Consider the following 23,979-nt stretch of genomic DNA (forward strand, 5'->3'; position numbering starts at 1 on the left):
AACCTCTGTCTCTTCATCACACTGTTGCATCTTTGTCTCTTTTCTATCGCTACTTCAATGGTCACTGCTCCTCTGAACTGTCTGCATGAATTCGTCCACCTCTACGGCGGGCGCGTAGCACCCGTCTAGCAGTAAACTCTCATCCCTTTTCCGTCTAACTCTCTAAAGCAAGAGTTAACTGTTACACCCAGTCCTTCATTTATGCAACAGGTCAACTCTGAAACTGTCTCCCTCTGGCTGTGTTTCCTGCTTCCTGTGATCTCCAGTCTTTCAAACACATTGTGTCCAGGCATCTCGAAATGATAAGATCTTGAATTTGGCTCTCTCTTGTATTTTGTTTTTCTCTTGGAAGGAACAATAATTGAGGGCTCGCGGCCTGTGGTTCTTTTTTCTTCGCATAAAAAAACTCTTTCCCCTACGATGACATTATTTACCAAGATTTCCAATGTGGCCAAAATCAGGTCTAATATGTCAACACCTCGTTTTGAGCAGTCTATGAACTGATGCAATGAAAGTTCTTGCAAGTTAGAGTTCAGGTCCAACCCTGTGTGTGACAACAGGGTCTCTCCCCATTTGGCAACCAGTAAATTAAAATCACCAAAGATTACAGTATTATGGGTGCTACATATTTCAGCAGTTTGGCTGTAAATTTCACTGTCTATATTATTGGACTGTGCAGGCAGTTGATAAATCAATCCAAATACTGTTTTGCCACGGGATGTATTTCTGAGTTGAAGATAAATACAATTAACATTATCAATAGAGGGCTTATGAATTACGACTGGATGAAGTCTAACTTTAATATATAACAATACACCGCCCCCCACTCTATTATTATTATTCTCATTACTAAAGGTTGTACTCTGCTAAAAAAATCTCGTTGTTCTGTGTTGAGCCATGATTCTATTACGCCTATGACATCATAGTTTTCAGCAAGAACATAAGCCTCTAAGTCAGAAAATACATTTCACAAACTATGTGCTTTCACAAGAAGAGCCTTAATATCCTTGCCTCCATTTGTCTGCCTATGATTCATGACATCTACATCAACTCGTCTATAGGCCTCATACGATGAGTGATTTTTTGCCACAAAAAACACACTGCATCATCCAATAAACGACTAAGATGAGCAGAACCAACTGCATTTAAATGTAGATCATCATATGTAAACAGAGCCCACTGCTTATAGAAGTGATTCCAGGTGTCTACAAACTCAATTACCCCCCTGTAAGCAAAGTGACTTAATACGATTATTTGAGCTAAGAACATTGCTGTAAAAGACACTGCTTGTGGCAACCCTTGGGAGAACACCTGAAATAAGAATATTATTAGTTTTTTCCTTGTCATGCTGCAGCATCGACTTGAACTTGTTCAGGAGCTCTTCAGGCCAGGTTCACATTACATTACATTGTTGCCTGCGTGTATGATAACCAGACTGTCATTGGCTGTACCTTCCAAAACAGTGTGCACAGCCTTAGTTACATCAAGTCCAGCACCTGGAATGCAATAACGCTTTCTTTTAGTTGGTGCTCTGCCACAGAACTCCACAAGCTGTATACGGATGATTGAGTCCCCCACCAGTCGAGCCTCATGAGTTTCTTCGTCAGCATCAGCCAATATCCAGAACCTATTATAGGTGGTGACTGGTAAAATGCATCGCATCCTTTTCACTCTCTCACCATTTCATACTACCTGGAAATTATCCTATTCCGATGGGGGTTGGGTAGTTTCAGTGGCAGCATAATAACCGAACCGAAACTTAACAAATTAATCAACAGTCTGGCTAAGATTCGTTCCTGGGCCCTCGTGCATCGTAGGCGTGCACGTTAGCACTGAGCCAGTGAGAGGATCCCCGCTTTGCCTCCAAGCAACACAGGCTTTTATATTACCCCATTATATCACTCCTTTCTCCCCCTGGTGATTAATTTGGTCAGTTTTGAACACACAGTAGCGTAGCATCGGGAGCCACCAATGGGGGCGCTGTGGACCACACCAGACAGCTCACCCCAGAGATGTAACGACTAGGACGCTACCAGCAACAACATCATTGCCCTCTAAGCCTCGCCTCGTATCCCACACCACTGCCAATCAATGTAATGACCGGACTGAAACTTAACAAATTAATCACACTGGTCTGACCGAGATTCGATCTCTGGCCCTCGTGCTCATAGGCGCAAACGTCAGAATATTAATTTTGTTAGTAGCTTCAGACAGCTTTACCTCAAGATCACGCCAGTGTTTGCACATCCTGCAAACAAAAGAGCGGTCAATGGAAAAAAACTCCAGTGAAGCTGACGGTGCAGGCTGTGCAGGTAACGTTCCGGGGCATTTTGATTGCTGCTGTTCTAAAGAATTCAAAGTTAACTGAATGCTGTCAAGTGAAAAATGTGATATCACCTGGAATGAAGGTACTAAAAAATGTGTATAGAAATAACCTAACACTACATGAAGCAGTACTTGTAAACAATAAATAAATTTATCTGTATCTGAAAAAAAAATAAAGTGTTACAAAACCTCGGAGAGCGAAGCGGTAGGAGACAGGGCGACATGGAGGCGATTTGTTTGTGTCCACCCCTTACGTGATTCTCTGGCTATAGGTAGACAGATAGAGAGATACAGAGAGAGATTTTTTCTTCAGCTAAGTGGGTCATAGGAGCCTGTAGTTGGTTGGGCACATATTCTTGTAAAGAAACTCCCTAACATCTTTCCTTAAGTGATTTATTTGGCTTGTGACACTTTACAGTCCTCCCCTGTGTTACATAAATCCATCTAATATCGCCATACTCTGCATAAACAACGTACAAAAGGATATTAACCCAGGCATAATAATAAAAAAAAAATCACTAAGGAAGAGGTGTTAGGGAACTCCTTACCCGATGAGAGTACATGCCTTGGTTATCACGTAAGGAAAATTTGATGCGTCTTAGTTATGAGGTAAGAATCAGCCTTCTTGGTTACTAGTCAAATTAACCCTCCAGTCTCAAACATTTGGTCATTAATGAAACTGAAAGAGGTTATGAGGCGGGAATGAGTCTCCTTGGCTATTAGTAAGATTTACCCTACAGTCTGACAACATTTGGCTATTAACGGAGCTGGCTAATATTCCTAAGCTAAGAGAGGCTTGGTATGTTTCTCTGCCCTAATATTTCACCTCTACTTGTCACTTTCCTCTGCTGGCTTATATTCCGAAGGTGAGAGAGGCTTGGTATGTTTCTCTGCCCTAATATTTCACCTCTACTTGTCACTTTCCTCTGCTGGCTTATATTCCGAAGGTGAGAGAGGCTTGGTATGTTTCTCTTCCCTAATATTTCACCTCTTCTACTTGTCACTTTCCTCTGCTGGCTAATATTACTAAGCTGAGAGAGGCTTGGCATGTTCCTCTGACCTAATAATTCACCTCTTCTACTTGAAAGTCAAAAAACACACCCAAAATAGCAACCAAAGCAGCTCAGCAAGTCAAAAACACAAGCAAAATTATCAAAATAACACAGCAAGTAAAAAAACAACTAAAACAGCTCTGCAATAAAAAAAAAGAAACTCAGCAAGACAAAAAAACGCAACCAAAACAGCTCAGTAAATCAAAAAACACAATAAGTAACTCAGCAAGACAAAAAAAAAAAAAAAAAACGCCTCAGGAAGTCAAAAAACACAACCAAAACAGCTCATAAAATTAAGAAGCACAACACAGCTCAGAAAATAAAACAACACAACAAAACAGCTCAGTAAATAAAAAAACATAATCAAAACAGAACAGCAAGTAAAAACAAAACAAAAAGCTCAACAAATAAAAACACAACAAAACAGTTCAACAAATGAAAAAAACAACCCAAACAGAACAGCAAGTAAGAAAAAAACGAAAATAGCAGAGCAAGTAAAAAAACTGCAGGAAAAACAGCTCAGCCAGCAGGGAACTGGGTAGCACACATACCCGTTCCTTTATGTTTTCCCAGTGAAAGAGAACTGGGGAAATTTTAGAATCCTTCCATCCCTCCCTCAGAAGAAAAGGAAAGATAAAAATCCTAGAATGGCCACTGCTTACCTGGGGGCAGCCTCGATGGTTTCTTAAAAGCAAGGTAAAGGAAATGGAAAATTAACACGAACAGTAGGAACTCCGTCACCATCTTGTCTCTTCTGTCTCTCTCTACCTCCCTCTTTGTATGTCTCGCCTCTGTGCCTCTCTCCCCCTCTCTCTCTACTGCCTGCACTGTTTCTCCTCGCGGCGGTATCTGAGAGTGCTGTATGAGGCGCAGGGAACGCAGAACCAGCCCTTCCACGCATGCGCAATCATTCTCTCAGCCGAGGGGAGAGTGGGAGGGGGCAGCTGAGGATAACCCGGGGACGGACGGAGGGGGGAGGGGTCCGCTCGCTCCAAGATAGTGTTAAGAGGGTGGATAATACAACATAGCGAAGTTCAGTGTATAATGAGACACTGGATTTCTAAGCAAAATATATAAAAGGAAGTAGGAATAATTATATCTAAACACATTAAAACAAGACTGTGTATAACACTTACAGTACAGAAATAATTGTAAAGTCTTAACAAAACTAATTTAAAGCATCTTTCCTATCACAGCCTTCTTCCTGATCGACAGTATGGGTTCCGTCAGGGACGCTCCACTGGTGATGGTCACCTACCTATCAGACTCCTGGTCATATTCCGTTCGGGATTTTGGCGATAGCTTTGCCATTGCACTTGACATCTCAAAGGCTTTCGATCGAGTCTGGCATAAATCTTAAATTATCTGGCATAAATCTTAAATTTTCAAACTACCTTCTTGCAATTTCTATCCTTCTGTCTGTACCCTCATCTCATGATTCCTTTCTTGTCGTTCTATAGCTGCTGTTGTAGACAGCCACCGTTCTTCTCCTAGAGCTATCAATACAGTGTTCCTCAGGGCTCTGTCCTATCACCAACTCTCTTCCTTTTATTCATCAATGACCTTCTAAGCTGTACATATAACCCTATCCACTCATACGTTGGTGACTCCACTCTTCGCCTTTCCATTCGCATCTCTCAGCGTCCATCTCAGCAGGTACGTCAGCAAACAAGAGATGAGGCTATGGCACACCTAATGTCTGACTTGGCTCATATCTCTGACTGAGGCTAAAGTAATCTTGTTTTGAATACATCAAAGGCTTAATTCTTACATCCTTCAACTCGTCAAAATATTCCACAGGAGTATCTTCTAATATATAACAATATGGCATACATGACTTCTGACTTGGGCTTATATTCTTATGGGTTAAAGAAGCTCCCTAACACCTCTTCCTAATCGATTTGTTTTGTTAATTGCTTCTTACAATCTTTGTCATTTAAATCATTCAAATACCATCATACTCACCATAAATAACATACAGTTACATCCCCATCCCACACCGCCACAGGCAGTTTAAAGTGATAGCATTTGCCTTTGCAATGCCCCAGCTACTTTTGAGCGTCTCATGGACTGCGTACTTGAAGGTCTGCTCTGGCAGATAGCTCTCATCTATCTGGACGATGTGATTGTGTTTGGACGGACGTTCGACCAGGAATTGGAAAGGCTGTCAGAGTTGCTGAACAGGACCCGTGCAGTACACCTCAAGCTGAACCCCAAGAAGTGCTACTTGTTTCAAAAGGAAGTAAAGTACCTGGGACACATTGTAGGCAAGAGCAGGATCCGTACTGACCCAGAGAAGGTGGCAGCTGTAGAAAACTGGCCAATTCCAACTTGAGTGAAGGACATATGGAATTTTCTTGGTGTGTGCACATACTACAGCGTTTCATTAGGGACTTTGCAATGATAGCTGAACCTCTGCACAAGCTGCTTGGGAAGAGGCAGAAGTTTGTGTGGACAGCAGAAACTCAGAAAGCCTTCGACGAACTCAAGCATGCTTTGGCAAGCTCTCCAGTATTGCCATACCCTGATCAGAGTCAGCCACTTATCTTGAACTGTGATTCTAGTGACGATGGTATTGGTGGAGTTCTGTCACATAAAAAGGTTGACAAGAAGTATGTGGTGGCATACTACACCAAGAAGCTCAGCCCACCACAGCGAAACTACTGTGTGACCCGTAAGGCACACTTGCCAGTGATGAAGAGCCTTGATTTCTTCCATCCCTGCTTGTATTGGTCCTGCTTCACCATCAGGATGGATCATGCAGCACTCAAGTGGCTGAAAACGCTAAAGAATCTGGAAGGACAACTGGCCACTGGCTTGGGAGGCTGGACCAGCACAGTTATGAGGTACATCACCATCCTGTTTGCGTACATGGCAATGCTGACAGCCTGAGTCATGGGTCTTGTGACCCGGAGTGCCAGCAGTGTAGTGAAAAAGAAGTCTGTAGCAAGAAATGCAACCAAACTGCAGTGACAGGGCCAGCATTAGACGCAGAAGACCTGAAGAAGATGCGATCGAGGATGAAGATTTACAACCAGTGCTACAGTGGATGCAGCAGAGTACAATGCGACCATTTTGGGAATAGGTTTCTAGATTTAGCCCTTTAACCCGGAGCTTCTGGAGTCAGTGGGACCCTCTTTGCTTGAAGAACGGACTTCTGGAGTGTCAGTGGGAGACACCTGATGGCCGCAGCAAGTATTGGCAACTGATGGTTCTGAAGAAAATGAGGCCTGGGATATTGGACAAGTCCCATAACCAGATCACTGATGGGCACCTGAGAGTGAAGAAAACTCGAACCTGAATGCGACAGAGGTTCTTCTGAATTGCCATGCATCAGGATGTTGAAGAGTGGTGTAGGGCCTGTGATGTGTGTTGTGCCAAGAAGGGACCCAAGAAACGTGGTTGTGCCCCTCTTCAGCTGTACCAAGTGGGTGCACCGATGGAAAGAATCCTGGTGGACATTGCTGGACCTTTGCCACTCACTGAAAGAGGTAACCTGTATATATGTGTCGCCATGGACTGTTGCACAAAGTGGCCAGAAGGCTATGCCATCCCTGATCAAGAGGCTGCGACTGTTGCTCAGGTGGTAGTTGATCAATTTTTCTCTTGTTTTGGGATGCCTCAAGAGTCCATTCAGACCTGGGTAGAAACTTTGAAACTGCTGTGTTCCATGAGTGCTGCAAGTTGTTGGGGATCAAGAAGACCAGGATGACCCCACTAAGGCCACAGTCAGATGGGATGACGGAGATTTTCAACTGAACCCTAGGACAAGAACTGGCCTAGTACTGCGGAGTGGGACAAAGAGAATAGGACCAGAAATTACCTGCATTACTGACGGCATATCAATCTGCACCTCATGAGTCTAACGGCAACACCCTGGCAAAACCGATGTTGGGCCACGAGTTACACTTACCCGTTGACTTGTTATTGGGAAGACCACCAAGGGAAGAGCTGCCTACAGACATCTCCAGCTTTGCGAAGCAACTTCAGAAAAGGTTGGCTAAGGTACATCATCAAGTGTGGAGAACCCTTTAGTTTTCAGGAGAGGTGATGAAGTGCAAGTATGATGCCAATGCAAGTTGGATGACCTTCAAGGTTGGTGACCAAGTTTGGTTATACAATCCTTAGCGAAAGAAGGGACAGTCACTGATAGGGTGAGACCCAGGAGGGAGATGGAAACAGCGAGGCTAGCTTGAGATTTATTCTAATATGTACAGGCAAGGGCGTCACCTCCCTCTATAATGGCCTGAGGCAGACTGCCCGCCCACGCCAAGCAAGCCCCAGGCACGGGCGGTGATGGGAAACTTCCCACGTCAATTCAAACTCCAACACACACACCCTCCATTGCAGAGAACTCTGAACCTAGTGCAGTATTGATATAAAGCACATTAGTCGAGGAGGAGGAAGGTCATGCAACAACAAAGCAATGGGCAGGTACTGACACTCATCATGACTTGAGACTAGGCATTACATGACACAAGAGTGGCAAAATTTACATGTCACATACATTCTGACTTTGGAGTGGCATAATTGCATCAATAAGGAAATCAATTGCATGTGCAGGAGCAACCATTGCTCTGGTAATATAGTACAAGTGCAACAAGGTCATACACATTACAAAACACCTTGACATGATCAGGGGCACACAACACCTCAATGTCACGGTACATAGTTTTCTAGGTGTCTTGGGGCGCGCCTAGCATGCTGCAGCCTCCCTACGGGAGGGAGAGGCTGAGGAGCCTCCCCCCTGTGGTCAGCCTCCCGATGGGGACCATCTTCAATATGCGTGGTGGGTATCTGTTCCCTTGACTCCTCGTAGGGGCGTAGGTGGCGACGATTTCTGAGAGGGAGGTTCGACCACTGCCGTCCAGCTGCACCAGGTATTTGCCTTGAGGGTGGGGTGTCAACGATATCCCCGACACTGTCCCATCACTCCATCTCCTGGTTCTGTAGGTCCACCCACTGTCCTGGGTCGAGAGGGGCGACGTTGTGTGCCATCTGGTTGAATCTCATGGACACTGCATCCCCAGTGTGGGCCGTGGGCCATTCCCTGCTTTTCGGCATCCTGGCCCATCGGCTGCTGATCCTGTAGTGTTCTTTGGCAGCAGGTACAGAGTCTCTCAGCTGACGTCTTATCAGCAGCTGGGCTGGGGATACATCGGTATCATGTAGCAGGGTATTGAGGTACTGCAATAAGGACCTAGCAGCAGCATCCGAGTCCAGGGAGCCTCCTGGGTGGGTGTTGTTCCTCAGTAGCCTCATGGCGGACTTGACTGCAGCCTCTGCTCAGCCATTGGACTGTGGGTCATGGGCTGATGACACCCTCAGTTGCACATGCCACACGGATGGGAATGCCCTCATTTCCCCACTTACGAGGTTCATACCCCCCTCACAAGACAGAACCTCTGGGATACCGAACCTCTTCAACCACTTAAGAAAGGCTGTTATAAGCCGTGAGCTGGCAATGCTCCTGGGCAGATGCTCCACCTCCAACCAGCTGGTTAGCTTGTCTGCATAAGCGATGTACCTTTCCCCCTCCAGTTAGAAAAGGTCAGCCACCGTTTGCTGGAAGGTGTACTCAGGTGGGAGTGTGGGCAGGAAGGTTTCCGCGGGTTGTGATGGGGCATTCATTTCGTACACCTGACAGTGCCTTCACTTCTACTTCACCTCAGTATCTATGCTGGGGCAGTACACGCATTGCCTGGCGTACCTGAGCAAGGAGTCTCTGTCCTTGTGACCTGCGTGGTGGTTGGCAAGGACCGCACGGTGAAGGGCTGTGTGGATTACAAGTCGCAGGTGCCCCTCATCTCTAGCGAACATGACAATGACCTCCTGGCATGAAAGGTCCCTCCTCATCCTTTAGTACAGGCAGAGTGCTATTGGCTCCTAATCCTTCCAGTCAGTCCAGTCACCGGCACTCATGTGCTCATGGAGGAGCCTGTAGTCCTCATCCTGGAGAGTTTAATCCTCCACTTGATGGAGGTCCACAATGGCGCCTTCCTCTTCTTCTAGGGTGCAAGCCATCGCTGCCGCAACCACGGCATATGTAGCTTCGTCCACCACCATGTTTGTCTCGTCCTGTCTGCCCCATAGCACGGGATATCTTGAGAGCGTGTCTGCTGTGCGGTTCACCTCCTCCATTAGGTACTTTATGCGAAATGAGTACATCAGTGTCTTCTTGAGGTTGAGTATGTGGGGGTTGCTGATGTCTTTCAGCTCTTTGTCCTTGAAGATCTTGGTGAGTGCGGGGTGGTCTGTGATGAAGATGAGGTCCGGACACCCCAGCAGGGACAGGTGAGCCTTTTTCAGGCACCATGCGATGGCAAGGGCCTCCCCCTCCAATGTTGAGTAGTTTTTCTCGGCCACTGTTAGATGGCGGCTTCCCCACAGGGCCAATATCCAGCCACCCCTGCAGCAAAAGGGGGCTTCTTGAGACACACACTGGCAGTACTGCTGCATGACAACGAAACCAATGCCAAGAATGTTGAAGTCGGTGAACACTGCTGTGGGCTGTGTGGCCATAATACTGGAGGCCCTTCGTCACAAGCTGGCCTATAGCCTCCCTTGTTGACTTGAAGATGGACTGGAGTTGGCCGCTTCAGTACACCACTTTCCCTGATGTTTTTTTCAATAATTCTCTGAAGGGCTCCATGAGTGCTGCAATGGCGAGGAGTGGTGCCACCTGGTTCACCAGCCCAAACCACGATCGGATATCTGTGAGGGAGGGGCGTGGCACCATCTGGAAACTGGTTATACTGCTTAGCAAGTCCTGGGTAGGCTGATACTCCTCCCAGCTGAATTGGTAACCTGAGAAGGTCACGCTTCTGAAGAAACGGAACTTGTCTGGGTGGAGAGTGATCCTGTTTTCTGCACATGTTCCCAAGAACTGGTATGTATGCCAGAGAGCATCAGGAACGCTATGGTCATGCAGGAGCGTGTTGTTGACACATTTCAATTTACTAGGGATCTCTGCTGCTGCATCATCGAAGCGCTTGGTAAGGGCTTCCTGCCTTGTACAGTGGCCCATGGGTGTGTGCTGGAAGAGGAAGTGGTCCCACAGGGTGATGGTGATTATCTTCTTGCTCTCCTCATCGAGGTGAATTTGATGGTACTCCAAATAAACATCCACTACTGTTTTGAACATGTGCTTCGGCACGCTAATGATTGTGTCGAATGGGGGTCAGGTGTGGTGGGTCTCCCAATGGATTGCCTGGTTGAGTCGCTGATACTCCACTGTTCTGCGCGACCACCCATCTTTCTTCTGGACCACCACCATACGAGAACGCCACTCCGTAGGTTCTCCTGCGTGTATGTGAAGAAGTCTGACCATGCCCACCATGCTCCTTACCATGCCAATGGCCTCCTCTCTGTGCATGGCCTCGAATCTATGCTTGGCAACCCATGTATCCACACATTGATGCACTTCAGGATCATACAGCAATCTCACGGAACCCACAGCCAAGGATGGGACCAACTTGCAACCACGGGTGTAGCACTTGACGCCACGGGCCATGCTTCTAAATGGGATGGCGACATTTCCATAGTAGCATTACCAGCAGCCTCTCGTGGTGCAGATACTCATCACTTGATCTGTGCTTTTTTTTTTTTTTTTATGTGTCCGACTCTGGGCATAGGCTTCACAGCCTGCTATCAAGTCCCAGCAGTCCTCCTACATACCATACACCTCTACATGTCACCACTTCGGCGCTAACACCCACCGTCCATACTGAATACATGCTAGGGCTGTCTCATACAGGACTGGTGTATTGGTATTAGCGGGGGTATTTTTACGACATGTCGGCGGGTCTTCTAGTAGATCAGTAAAGCTTGATTTAATGAAATTCAAATCCTTAAACTGTTCCCTGCCCCAGCGGGGATTTGAACCTGGGTTCGTTAGAACGGCAGGCCAACTCTCTACCGACTACGCCACGCCTCCCCCGGGTGCAGGGTCGGGTATGCTGGCATGTAGGCTGTCCCCATTCCTGGAGGTTGTAGCTGGGTTAGTGGCACACTGCACATGTTGCTGTGTGCTTGGTTTCCTGGCGGGATGCAGAGGAAACAGTCTTTTGACTCAAGGTTCGCCTGCTCGAGCACTGACGGCGCCACTCCTGGGTTACCTGTATAACTCCACTGCACCATGTTGGCGTGAGAACCAGCAGGGAGATGGAAACAGTGAGGCCTGCTTTAAATTTATTCTAATATGTACTATTGCGGTCAGGAGTTCTTAACCACCCTCGTCCAGCCAACCCGTGAATGTGGCAGCATCGCATTCACGAGCACAGAAGTTGCCTTCGATGCATTTCTGTCTAAAAATACCCCTTCAGCTTTGGGCTTATACTAATGGATAAAGCAATAGTAATATTTACACTGAAGGTTTGACTCTGATATCACGAATATATCATAATGATTATTTAATAACTTGTTTCTCGTATAGAGCCAAGCAAGTGATAAATATGTATATTTGGTTCCACTCCATGACGTCCTGTAGGTTTGAACCAGCGAACACAGAGTGAACAAGTTCGAAACATTTATTTGTTAACAGTATAGAGAGAGAGAGAGAGAGAGAGAGAGAGAGAGAGAGAGAGAGAGAGAGAGAGAGAGAGAGAGAGAGAGAGAGAGTAGCGGGTGCCTGTGAATTTTAGAGGAATGAGGTGGAGAAATGAGCTGCTCAACACAGTTAAACAGGGATTTTTCCTTTCGTTTCGGTTGGCTTTCTATGCCTAAATGACTAAATGAAGGTAAATTATGAAATATAATAACTGGATGACGAAGTGGTAATAGAGTCTGGCTAATGGCTGTTTGGTGCAAGGTGTGCAGTGGTAAGCCTAATTCCAGGCAACGGTCGCTGTTAAAAGTTGGATATTTTAGGTCCCACTTATTATAAATATTCCATGTATGTTTCCAGTACGTGTATACCCCTATGGACCTGTTTTCACCCCATGAATATTTTTAGCAATGAACATTTTCAACACTCGGAGCACAATCCTCCATGGATCTATTTTCCTTCATGACTTCTGTTTTTTTTTTTTTTTTTCAAAGACGCCTACTTTTTTACGTAACCTATTTTCCTACGAACTAATTTTCCCCATTGATGTACTTTCTCCCCACGGACCAATTTTTCCTTCGACCTTGAATCTCTCCATGGATACAGGTTTCCTACATGGTCGTATACCCATGGATGTATTTTTCATAAATGAACCTATCTTCCCCATAAACCTGTTATCCGACGTGGTTATATCACCCACTGATGCGTGCAGTTGAAACACAGACCTCTTAAGCAACAGACGTATTGCAAGATGGACCTTTTGTAACCCACTGGATATATATATATACCTACTTCAGCATAATTCCAGAATAATATCCCCTGTGGACCGATTTTCCGAACACTAAACTCTTCCCAACTCGGACATTAACTCATATCACCTATTCCTAGTGGCTGTTTTCCCACAATCCGTCCATCCACCTACACACCCACCCATCAACGCACATACCCACAACCTTACTCAATACAGAATGTCTCAAAGGCAGGACGACACAAACCCGTCTCTTGCTTTGTCCTACAATGCACGATCCCCACTCCACCCCACTTAACCAGTCCAACAACCCTTTCCCCCTACCTCTCGCCCACCCACTCCACCTAATCCGCCTGTGAAACAACCAGCCTACATTAACCAATCCATCCACCCAGTCACCAACCGACCAACCCGCATACCATGCTCCACAAGTCAGATGACTCTCAATTCAACACACACACACACACACACACACACACACACACACACACACACACACATAGGCGGGATGGATTTCCTTACACGAAAGATGAGTCTCACCGCTTAACTCAGTCTGTCGGTAGAAAATAGTACCGGGTACTCTTTACAGGGAGTTTGCCAGGCTGTAGATAAGGGGCTTCATTCCGGCTACAGACACATGATTTAATGCGATACGAGTAAATAAGGTGCTCGAGCTAAACAGGGAATTTTTCCTTTGGCTCATGACGAAGGAGTTTATTTATCCCAGGATAACGTCTCGTCGGACAAAATGAAAGATGGGTTTTATTCTGCGTAACGCCAGTTGACTTTGTCAAATAATTTGGCAGGCCGCGTAACTTCTGTTAAATGCATTATGTTAGCATTTTTTTTTCTCTCTCTCGTGGTTGGCACCTGGAGATTATTGGCAAACTCATGAGTATTTTTCTCATTAACTGGATATCTCTCTCTGGACAGAGAGGCAAATTTTCATTCATTCATTGCCAGACGCCATGTATCCCAAACGGGGTGGCCAAGGGCTTAGAGTTAATTGTTTTACAGGGAGGGGCACTAATCCTCCACCAACCCCACTTGACGTAGGGATGCCAACAGCATCTGGTGTTCCCAGGCGGTCACCCATCCAAGTACTAACCAGACCCAACGTTGCTTAACTTCGCTGATCGGACGGGAAGCGGTGTACTCAACGTGGTACAGAGAGGAAAATTACTTTCTTAATCATAGGTTTTTGTTAAATCAACAGCATTTATCTCCTAATTCATTATTCCAACGAAAGCAATCCTAATATATATATATATATATATATATATATATATCACAAAGCAAGGCTACCTCTAGTGACTGATGGAAGAAATATTCACACTGTGGCCTGTTTTCAATGGATCATAGGAATCCAGGGTTTCTCATCCCTTGCATTTCCCTGCGCCAGTCTGCCTCCACCTCATTATTCCAAAATTCACAGGCGCCCACCATACTCTCTCTCTCTCTCTCTCTCTCTCCTGGTAACAAATGAATGTTTCGAACTTGTTCACTCTGTGTTCGCTGGTTCAAACCTACAGGATGTCGTGGAGTGGAACCAAATATACATATTTGTCACTTGCTTGGCTCTATACGAGAAACAAGTTATTAAATAATAAGTATGATATATTCGTGTTATCAGACTCAAACCTCCAAAGTAAATATTACAATTGCTTTATCTATTAGTACAAGCCCAAAGCTGAAGGAATATTATTCGACACAAATGCATCTAAGGCAACTTCTGTGCTCGTGAATGCGACGCTGCCACATACACGGATTGGCTGGACGAGGGTGGCTAAGAACTCCTGGCCGCAATAGTACATGTGTAGGTGTGTATGTGAGTGTGTTTGACGTACATGTGTTGGTGTCTGTGAGTGTGTATGTACTGGACGTGTATGCTTCGTGATGTGTGTGCGTGTATGTATGTATATATGTATGTAGTGTGTACACATTTGTGATATATGTATGTAGATGTGTGTGTGTGTGTGTGTGTGTGTGTGTGTGTGTGTGTGTGTGCGCGCGCGCGCGCTAAGCGGTGCACCAAACACACGAGGCCTGAGTTGGCCGATGTTAACATGTTTGTTTTACCGTCACCATCATAAAGCATTGTGTTCTTTCTGCGGCGTGTTGATGGTTATATTATATACTTGTAACACGTCCCAGTGTTTTATGTTTGTATCAGCAGTGGCACCAAGAATGTTAAGCAGGAAATCAGCTTCAGATGTAACTGCGAGTTAAGAATGACGGGTGGGGGATGGGTGGGTAGGGGTATGGGGGGGTTGGGGTGGAGGTCGTTTCGTCCCCCTCTACCCTCTTACCTGGGTATACAGCAGTAGGAAGGGGGCATCCCTGGCCAGAAATTAGTCATCGTCAGTGTATATATATTTCCTCCTCTGTCATTTTTTTCATTGTACATTTCTTGCCTTCTTTGTCATTTTTTTTTTTTTTTTTTCAGATTTTACTGTGTATTCCTTGCCTCTTTTGTCACCTTTTCCTTTTTTTTTTTATTGTATATTATTTTTAACACCACCTGCCTACCTGTCAGCCTGCCAGCCAACTAGATTGCTTTCTTGCCTGCATACTATATATTCCTATATGTTTTGCCTGGCGCTGATGAGAAGCCTGTGCGTGGTAGCGTTGGACACCCTGGGTGGAGCAGCAGCGACATGCATCCGCGAGCCAAACCTCCATATATTTCCCTGCACCTCGCCGTGGGGAGGGTGTGGATGGAGAGTCTGTTTACCGAAGTGCATGATGGCAACAGAAGATGAGGAAGATACGAGTGATATGTCTGCATGACTAATGTGCCTGAGGGTTCTGCTATCTGAAATGCATGGTGGCTATTGCCAATGGACAGGAGACTCAAAGGATGAGACAGGAAGTCAGACGGACGGGTAGACAGAGCAGGTTGTTGCTTAACATCGGTTAGTCTAGCTGAGCAGACCCGTCAACCACAATCAGAAACTGCTCCTACGGGACCGTCGTACATGTACAGTACAGTACATGCAACGTGTAGATATCCGTAATCCCAGTGTGGTAGACAGCTTCTTACAAGAGTCAGACCAAGCCCCTTCTCATGGTGAGGTGCAGGAAACTATGAGTGCACAGTGCCACCACGTGTAGGCTCCTCCTCAGCACCTGGGGACGAAGGCTGACAGGTAATGAAGACAAGAGGGAGGGAGGAAAAGGTGGTGACGGCGGCACTGACAGGGAGGAGAAAGGCTTGGCGTTAACAGTGTGGGTGATATTCCCGGTAACTAACTAAGCTTTACGACCACACGACACACCATTTATGCCCCTCTTGTTGGCTTGGCAGACAGCAACACTTCTTCTTAAGCCAATTATTTTGCGTATCACACCTTATTGTTGCTTTAAGTGCTATATTATTATCCGTTTAGTTTGGATTAGTAACACACGAGGATACTTTGACCCATTAGGCAAGGTATTTAAGGAAGGTTTCAGGATGTATCGTCAGCCAGCACGAACACCACCTTTTGTAAAGTGTTACCCTGCAGGGAGACACAGCCACGGAGGAGGAGGAGGAGGAGGAGGAGGAGGAGGAGGAGGAAGACAACGACGAATACGACGATGATGATAATAATGATGACACGCACGCACGCACATGCACCTGCGTTGACTGGAATATTAATATCCTCCAGTGTTCCGTGTTGTTGGAAGAGGTAGGCTCGGCAGGCAGTGAAGCAGACAGGGAGACAAGAGAAGCATGTAGACGCACGCTGAGACACTTTTGCATGTCCCGTCGCCAGCATATGTTTTTACCAGACGTAAAGGCAAACACACGCACCCTAACACACTCCTGCATGTCCCGTCACTAGCATATGATTTTACAAGACGTAGAGGCAAACACACGCACCTTGACACACTATTGCTACATGATTCTACAAGACGCACAGGCAAGCACACGCACCTTAACACACACTAGCATGTCTCGTCACCAGAATATGATTTGACAAGGGGCGTAGAAGCATGAAAACATTTTGACACGTGTTTGTATGCACCATTTTAAGTCAGGGGTGTAATTTCTATATACAGCTGGTACTGCGTACTGGAAGAAAATGGAGGATCAAATTTACAACAAGTAATGGAACTGTATTAAGCAACAGTCCAACACAGTCTTTTTTTTTTTTTTTTTTAGATAGCAATGAAACTTTAAAAAGGACGCGTTATCAAAAAGGCGATCCGTAACATGGACTCTGTAAATGTTAACAAGAATCACAGACGCTAGCTGACAGGAGCACGTGCTTGGCTTCGCGTGTAAACCACAACTGTCAACTCTCTCATCTTCCCTCACACAGACACGCCAGTTGTTACTCGTGCCCTGAGGTTGACTGTAACACGAAAAATCTTGCATAAGGATGAAATAAACTGCTAAATCTGTCCTACGTTGTTGCTTTCCTTACTTCGTATAGACCACAACAGCCAGTCTCTCTCATCTTCCCTCACAAATACGCCAGATGTTACATTGTGCTCTTAGGTTGTCTGAAGAAGAAAAGCTGCTTAGGGATGGAGAAATAATATAGCTAAATATGTCCAAGACTAATATCCAGTATCACCTAACGTTTGTGCGAGTGGCAGAGTTTAATAGTTATAAGGCATCTCTTGCTATTGCCCATTGTTATGTAAAATATTCTCTCCTCAGTCTCTGCTTGTCCTTTACCCCCTCCCTCCTTTCCTCCATCTCCCCATCCCTCCCTTTCTCTCCCTCTCCCTCCATCTCTCCCTCTGCTTCCATCGCTCTCCATTTCCCCCCCCTCCCTCCCCCCCTCCTTGCTCTCCCCTTTCACGTCGCTATTTTTGACAGCTGCCCATCTCACCCACGCCGGTATTCGTGACCTGTTTTCCTCTAAGCATCAAGCTCTGTTGGAATCATTCTCTATTGGTTCCTCGATATTTTGGCTACGAAATTCCCTCTGTATATCAGCGTCCTAACAAACCCAGGGCGCCTGTAATATTAAAACAATAATGCTTACCCCTTTCAATCTTATGACGAATTATTCACGCTGTCCCTAAAAGACTTTAGAGACTCTTCGGACTGTAGTTCTTATATATAGTCGTAGATATAGCCTTCATTAACCCCCTCTATTTTTTTTTCAGGCAGGGAAGAAGGAACTAATGGCCAGAAGCCGGCAAGCCTTTTACTACAGAAAATTGAAAAGAAAAAAAAAAAAAAAAAAGACAGATGAAGTTAAGCAAAACTTTTGAGATGTAAATTAGAAAATATCATTCTTTTGAAGGGGTTAACATCATTGCCTAGACTAAGCCTCGTCTTACTACAGGGCAATTTTTTCACTTTATAGAAACACCGTAATGGGTTAGTCTCAAAGAACGTCCTTCCTCTGAAAATTAGGAGTATTAACGCCATTACTTAATCTCCATGTTCTTAAGTTTTTATGCATTTCAAAAGTTTAGGACCCCAAACTGCACCGACAGCTTATATACCCTCTCCGGGAAAAGGTTAGGGAGTTGAAATTATACATATTAACAGTGACACCAGTTTTATTATTCTCTAATCTGCTGATAGTGTGGCAACCAACATCCACTCCTGTAGTGCTGCCTAATTATATTTTCTGTCAACCCTCCTCTTCCTGTATCATTCATCCTTTCTGTCTATCATTCTTTCTACTTCAGGCGAGTACAGTACATCGCTTAACAAGCTTAATGGTTCCCTGTAACCCTTTGTGCAACGCTGAGTGGTAACCATACACCCACATAACAGGGCGATGTGCAGCAGACTATGGTGCCCATGTTAAATGTGTCATTCTAAATGTGGTATTTATCCATGTAATAAACAGATACTCTTTCGCACGCCTTACTACGGCGGGGCGTCGTCTGCTGCAGGAGAATCACTTCACAGCATGGGAAAGTCATGTCTGACACGAATTACTTTACACGCCAGACATACAATATTCCTCAAATCAGGCCCCCCTTTTATAAGTGACAACAGTTGTGGTAAGTCTCCATAGGTTAAAGAAAGTGAAAGAACAGTATTGGTTTACTTAGTTAATACAATACATTCACACCCACTACACATAAAACTTCATTAACAGTGACAGTGTAAAGTGTACAGTGAATGACAACTTGTATACTCGACAGGTATTTTCATTTACATTCCATTATTTCAAAGTCCATAGTCTCAATTTCTTCCAAATGTTTCCTGGCCATACTTTACTTTCTCCAGTTAACTTTGATTACTTTTATTTCCTATGTCCGTAGCTGTTTCTTATATCTTCCACTTTATATCCCACCATACTTTATTCACTTTTTTTTCCATGTCCATATGACAATGTTTTCACAAAGTTTTGTGGCGATAAGTTAGTAAAATTTCACTGCACTACAGCCGCCTTCCTCAGCCTTCTCTGCTCCCACAAACTGCTGCTGACTTCGGCTGCGGTAGGCCACTTGCAGAGATGTTATTTAACATCGGTAGTCTGGAATTCTTGAAGTAGACGGTATGAGAGGGGCGAGAGAGAGATGAGGTGGGGATGTGTGTCCGTGAGTGCTGTGTGCCGGCTACTGCTTTTACCGAGACCTCTCACCCATCCAGGTCACGTTGGTTTGGCAGTGACATCGTCCACTCACCAGTCTTCTGAACTCGACTGAGCAACCAAGGCACATGTGGAGTTTAAAGCATTATTAATACACTTTGGTAAAATGTAATTTGTAATATGTTTCAGACATTCAGCCACTCATTCCTCTCAGCCATACTCATTTCTCTTACGAGTTGAATATGAAAGAAAATAACTGGGGAAAACTTTCTATTCGATCCCAGACGAAGAAATATTAAAAATAAATTTTGCAAACAGTGGACGAAATATATACTCAATGAAGAAACCACTTGTTTCACGAGGTACGTAAGAATTAACTTAGTTCTACACAAATGATACGAAAGTTTTTAGGAATTTTATGTCATGACAGTCAAGACAAACTACCCTGCAGGGGCGGTTGCTTGGCTCCAGTTGTAGTCTGCTCAGCTAGACACTGCGGGTTTAAACCAATACTTGTTAACGATTTTCTCGTCAAGAGGAGTTAAACGACTTTTTTAACCCTTCCAGAGCGACACTTGAACGAACCATAAAAGCTTTAATTGACCAAAACCCTATTCAGTCCGAGCTGACTGATGGGAAAAAAGGCAGACTAATACTGCAGGTACCAAAACAATGGAGGCAGTAATTAAGTGTAGTGAAGAGTCAACATTGTGCCAGCCACCGACCCAATATGGTGGACAAAATGTGGATATGGGGGTCAGAGGGTCAGGGTGTAGGAGAGAATATGGGAAAAAAGAATGTTGGGAGATCAGAAATTGAAGATCATTACTTAAAACACACACACACACTAATGTTCATTGTCAAACAGACCAACAGCAGTACAACTTGAACTGAACAAGCTATCAGATGGTAGCTAAGGAAAACATGACGGTAAATACATAACCTAACTAATTAAATCAAAAATTGAAGCAAGTGACGAACACAGGTCACTTTTCAATAGAACCGAAAGTTTCCCTCACGAATCCTTTATTTTCGTCAATACCTTGATGTAAAAGTACCTATAAATCTAACTAACCCCGTTGTCAGTCCTTAATCTTGCAGTTTAAAGCCACTGCTCCACGATATGGAAAAATACAGGGGACAAGGGAAGGGGCTATGCTGCACCGCGCCTCTCATCACTACTAGCCAATTCCCACCAAACCGTACCCACTCCCTGGATGACCTACCCCACTCGTCGTTATTGCTACAGCCCAGCACTTTCCTACGAACAACCCCCAAAACAAAAACCACCTCCCTCTATATGTGGCTGTCGTAACAATGATTAATATATACATAAACATTTCAGCTGTACACATGAATTAAATGCAGATTTACAAATATTCAACCACCAGTGTCACTCAAATCACTCCTATCACCTATTCTTAAAACTATCACTATCTAATTTAAGTCCAAAATAAAGCTGTACAAGTAGTAAATATAGAACATACCTCCATAAATGGTTAATATCCGACTACCACCTTCCCACTAGATACATCAAGCTTTAGTTCAACGGCTGGATCCACTGTCGATGTCCTCTAACATCAGTCACTAATTTCTCCAACTTACTCCCTCACGTATGGACTCTGGTCTAGCGCCGTGCAAGGTTATTCACGTCCCATTGCTCCTGGTTAACTAACTAATTTCATGCAGGTTTATTTCACCTCGACTCTGAATGAAGCACCACAGCTTCACGAAAGCATGAATATCAGTATGAAGTACTCGACTCCACGGAGGAGAAAAGATACGGAGTAACGACTCAACGTTAAAACTGCGAGGCCATTACCTTCACGCCATCTAGTGCACAAGCGAGATAAGGGCAGAACGGGATATAAGAGAACGGTTACGGGGTAGACTATGTTTAGATTATGAATCGGGAATATATAAGCCTTCCACGTGACACTAAGTTAGTCTTAAATAATTATATTGTGCATGAGCATCCTTCACCATTGATAACATGAGGCTGGTGAATAGTGTCCCATATAACGTATTTTGAGACAAAGATTCATTCCAGTGATAAAAGTCTTTGATCCGGAATATAATGGATGTATTAATGGAACGCTCTGGTAAAAATTACAGCTATAAACTCATTCTACAACTCCCTAGCACCTCTTCCTTAGCTATTTATTTTGCTTATTACACCTTGCTCTCCTACTGTGCTGTATAAATACTTCAAGCTTTACCATAATCTGCATAAGAAACGTACAAAAGGATGTTAATCAGCCTTGTCCAAAAATATATCGCTAAGGAAGTCTTTGGTTGACTAGTGGGAGGTGCCTGTGTGTTACCATGGCAACCTCTCACACCACCAGTTACATACACACATTTTCCCACCAGCAAGTTCCATTAGAGAGTATTGTGTGTGTGTGTGTGTGTGTGTGTGTGTGTGTGTGTGTGTGTGTGTGTACAGTCATGCGTGTGCCTGCACATCTCACCGCAATGCTCCGCCAACACCCACAACACTTTTTCTCCTTAATTTCTTACCACAGAGAACTCTTACATTCCTGGATCTTTTCAAAAACTTGGTTCGACGTCGTTCTTACATATTATGAAGGAAAAAAAGGTAACTGTTGATATAAATGTTCGTACAAAAACATTATATATAAACTGCGGAAGATATATTCTTTTCACATTCACTTGGCCCAGATTTTCGTTCTTTTGCAGCTGATTTCACGTAGTTCAGTGGCAGAAAGTACAATGCTATGGCTCTACAACCTTGCCTCAGCACTTCTTCGTGACCAGCATCATCTTCCAGTGTTCATCTATTGCTACAACTCAGCATTCAGGACGGAAATAGGGGAGTTTTAGGCCAAGTTAGAGAGTATGGTGGACAATATTCATAGTCTTGCCTTGGTTAGAGTGTGGCTTGGTTAGAGTGTGTTACACACACACACACACACACACACACACACACACACACACACACACACACACACACACTCCTTTCCCCACCATCAAGTCCTACCTTAGAATACTTGTGTGTGTGTGTGTGTGTGTGTGTGTGTGTGTGTGTGTGTGTGTGTGTGCAATTTTATCAGTGTGACGTGTGCGTGTGTGTAGCCATGTGAGTATATTTCACGTACATGTGTAGGTGTGTAAGTATAAACAGTCTTATCAGTATGACGTGTGTGCGTGTATGTATGTGACGTACATGTGTAGGTGTGTATGTGAGTGTGTTTGACGTATATGTGTTGGTGTCTATGCGTGTGTATGTACTGTACGTGTATGCTTCGTGATGTGTGTGCGTGTATGTTATGCAACGGGCTGGGTTCGCGCCAGACGAGAGAACATGATACGTCAGGCGCGTCCCCAGCCCGTCTCTTCTGGCCTCTCGTCCCCAGCCACTCTGTCTGTCTGTCTGTATGTCTGTCTCTTCCTCATTCTGTCTGTCTGTCTGTCTATCTGTCTGCCTGTCTCTGTCTCTGTCTGTCGGTCGGTCTGTCTGTCTCTCTGTCTCTTTCCGTGTCTGTCTGTCTCTCTTTCTCTTTCTGTCTGTCTGTCTGTCACTCTGCCTGTCTCTATCTCCGTCTGTCTGTCTGTCTGTCTGTCTGTCTCTCTCTCTCTCTCTCTCTCTCTCGCTTTGTCTGTCTGTCTGTCTCTCTCTCTCTCTCTCTCTCTCTCTCTCTCTATCCCACGTGTCTTCACTGCCTGAGCTTCTCTAGGGACAAGATAGGTAGGTAGGGTAGGGTAGACTAGGGTAGGGTAAGGCAGGGCAGGGCAGGGCAGGGAAGGGCAGGGCAGGTAGGGTAGGGTAGGGTAGGGTAGGATAGGGTAGGGTAGGGTAAGGTGGAGTAGGGTAGGGTACGGTAGGATAGAGTAAGGTAAGGCAGGCCAGGGTAGGGTACGGTAGGGTAGGGTAGGGGTAAGGCAGTCCAGGGTAGGGTAGGGTAGGGTAGGACAGAGCAGGGCAGGGCAGGGTAGGGTAGGGTAGGGTAGGGTACGGTAGGATAGGGTAGGGCAGGGTAGGGTAGGGCAGGGTAGGGTAGGGCAGGGCATGGCATAGCATGGGAGGGTAGGGTAGGGTAGGGTAGGGTAGGGTAGGGTAGGGTAGGGTAGGGTAGGGTAGGGTAGTGTACGGTAGGGTAGGGTAGGGTAGGGTAGGGTAGGGTAGGGTAGGGTAGGGTAGGGTAGGGCAGGGCAGGGCAGGGTAGGGTAGGGTAGCAGAATGACAGAAAGACAATACTACAGCTCTACACCGTTTCCATGGCACTTCTTCGTGATTAGCGCCATATTCTAGTTTTAATCTCCTTTTCACTGGCGACTTATCCTGCATCTTTTACTTTTATTTTTGAGAGAGAGAGAGAGAGAGAGAGAGAGAGAGAGAGAGAGAGAGAGAGAGACAGACAGACAGACAGACAGACAGACAGACAGACAGAATCATGAGATTGGTGTGTGTTGCATCAGATGAGTGAGATATTAGTGGGTTTTACCCCCCCCCTCTCTCTCTCTCTCTTTCTTTCTCTCTCTCTCTCTCTCTGACCTAATACCTCAATGTTGTCCCTTTTTACACACGCGCGCACACACACACACACACACACACACACACACACACACACAAAGGTCTTAACCTGACCCACATATTCGTTCTTTTGCAGCTGATTTCACGTAGTTCAGTGGCAGAAAGAACAATGCTATGGCTGTACAACCTTTCCACAGCACTGCTTCGTGATCAGCATCATATTTCACGTAGTTCAGTGGCAGAAAGAACAATGCTATGGCTGTACAACCTTTCCACAGCACTGCTTCGTGATCAGCATCATATTCTAGTGTTCATCT

At 45.2% G+C, this 23,979-nt stretch overlaps 1 protein-coding gene and 1 pseudogene across 1 annotated transcript; both read right to left on the bottom strand.

The window, feature by feature from the left end:
* Nucleotides 1–9,338: 9,338 nt before the first annotated feature.
* Nucleotides 9,339–9,899, bottom strand: LOC145390234 (uncharacterized). The gene has a single exon (XM_080265228.1). The coding sequence runs from the start codon at nucleotides 9,897–9,899 to the stop codon at nucleotides 9,339–9,341; it is 561 nt and encodes a 186-aa protein (XP_080121354.1).
* A 3,840-nt stretch (nucleotides 9,900–13,739) lies between these two features.
* LOC145390242 (5S ribosomal RNA) lies at nucleotides 13,740–13,837 on the bottom strand (annotated as a pseudogene).
* Nucleotides 13,838–23,979: the final 10,142 nt, after the last annotated feature.

Source organism: Coenobita brevimanus, unplaced genomic scaffold (genome assembly GCF_032717465.1).
Source record: "Coenobita brevimanus isolate Jiangsu-jjx unplaced genomic scaffold, ASM3271746v2 jjx.HiC_scaffold_3696, whole genome shotgun sequence".
Classification (NCBI taxonomy): Eukaryota; Metazoa; Arthropoda; class Malacostraca; order Decapoda; family Coenobitidae; genus Coenobita; species Coenobita brevimanus.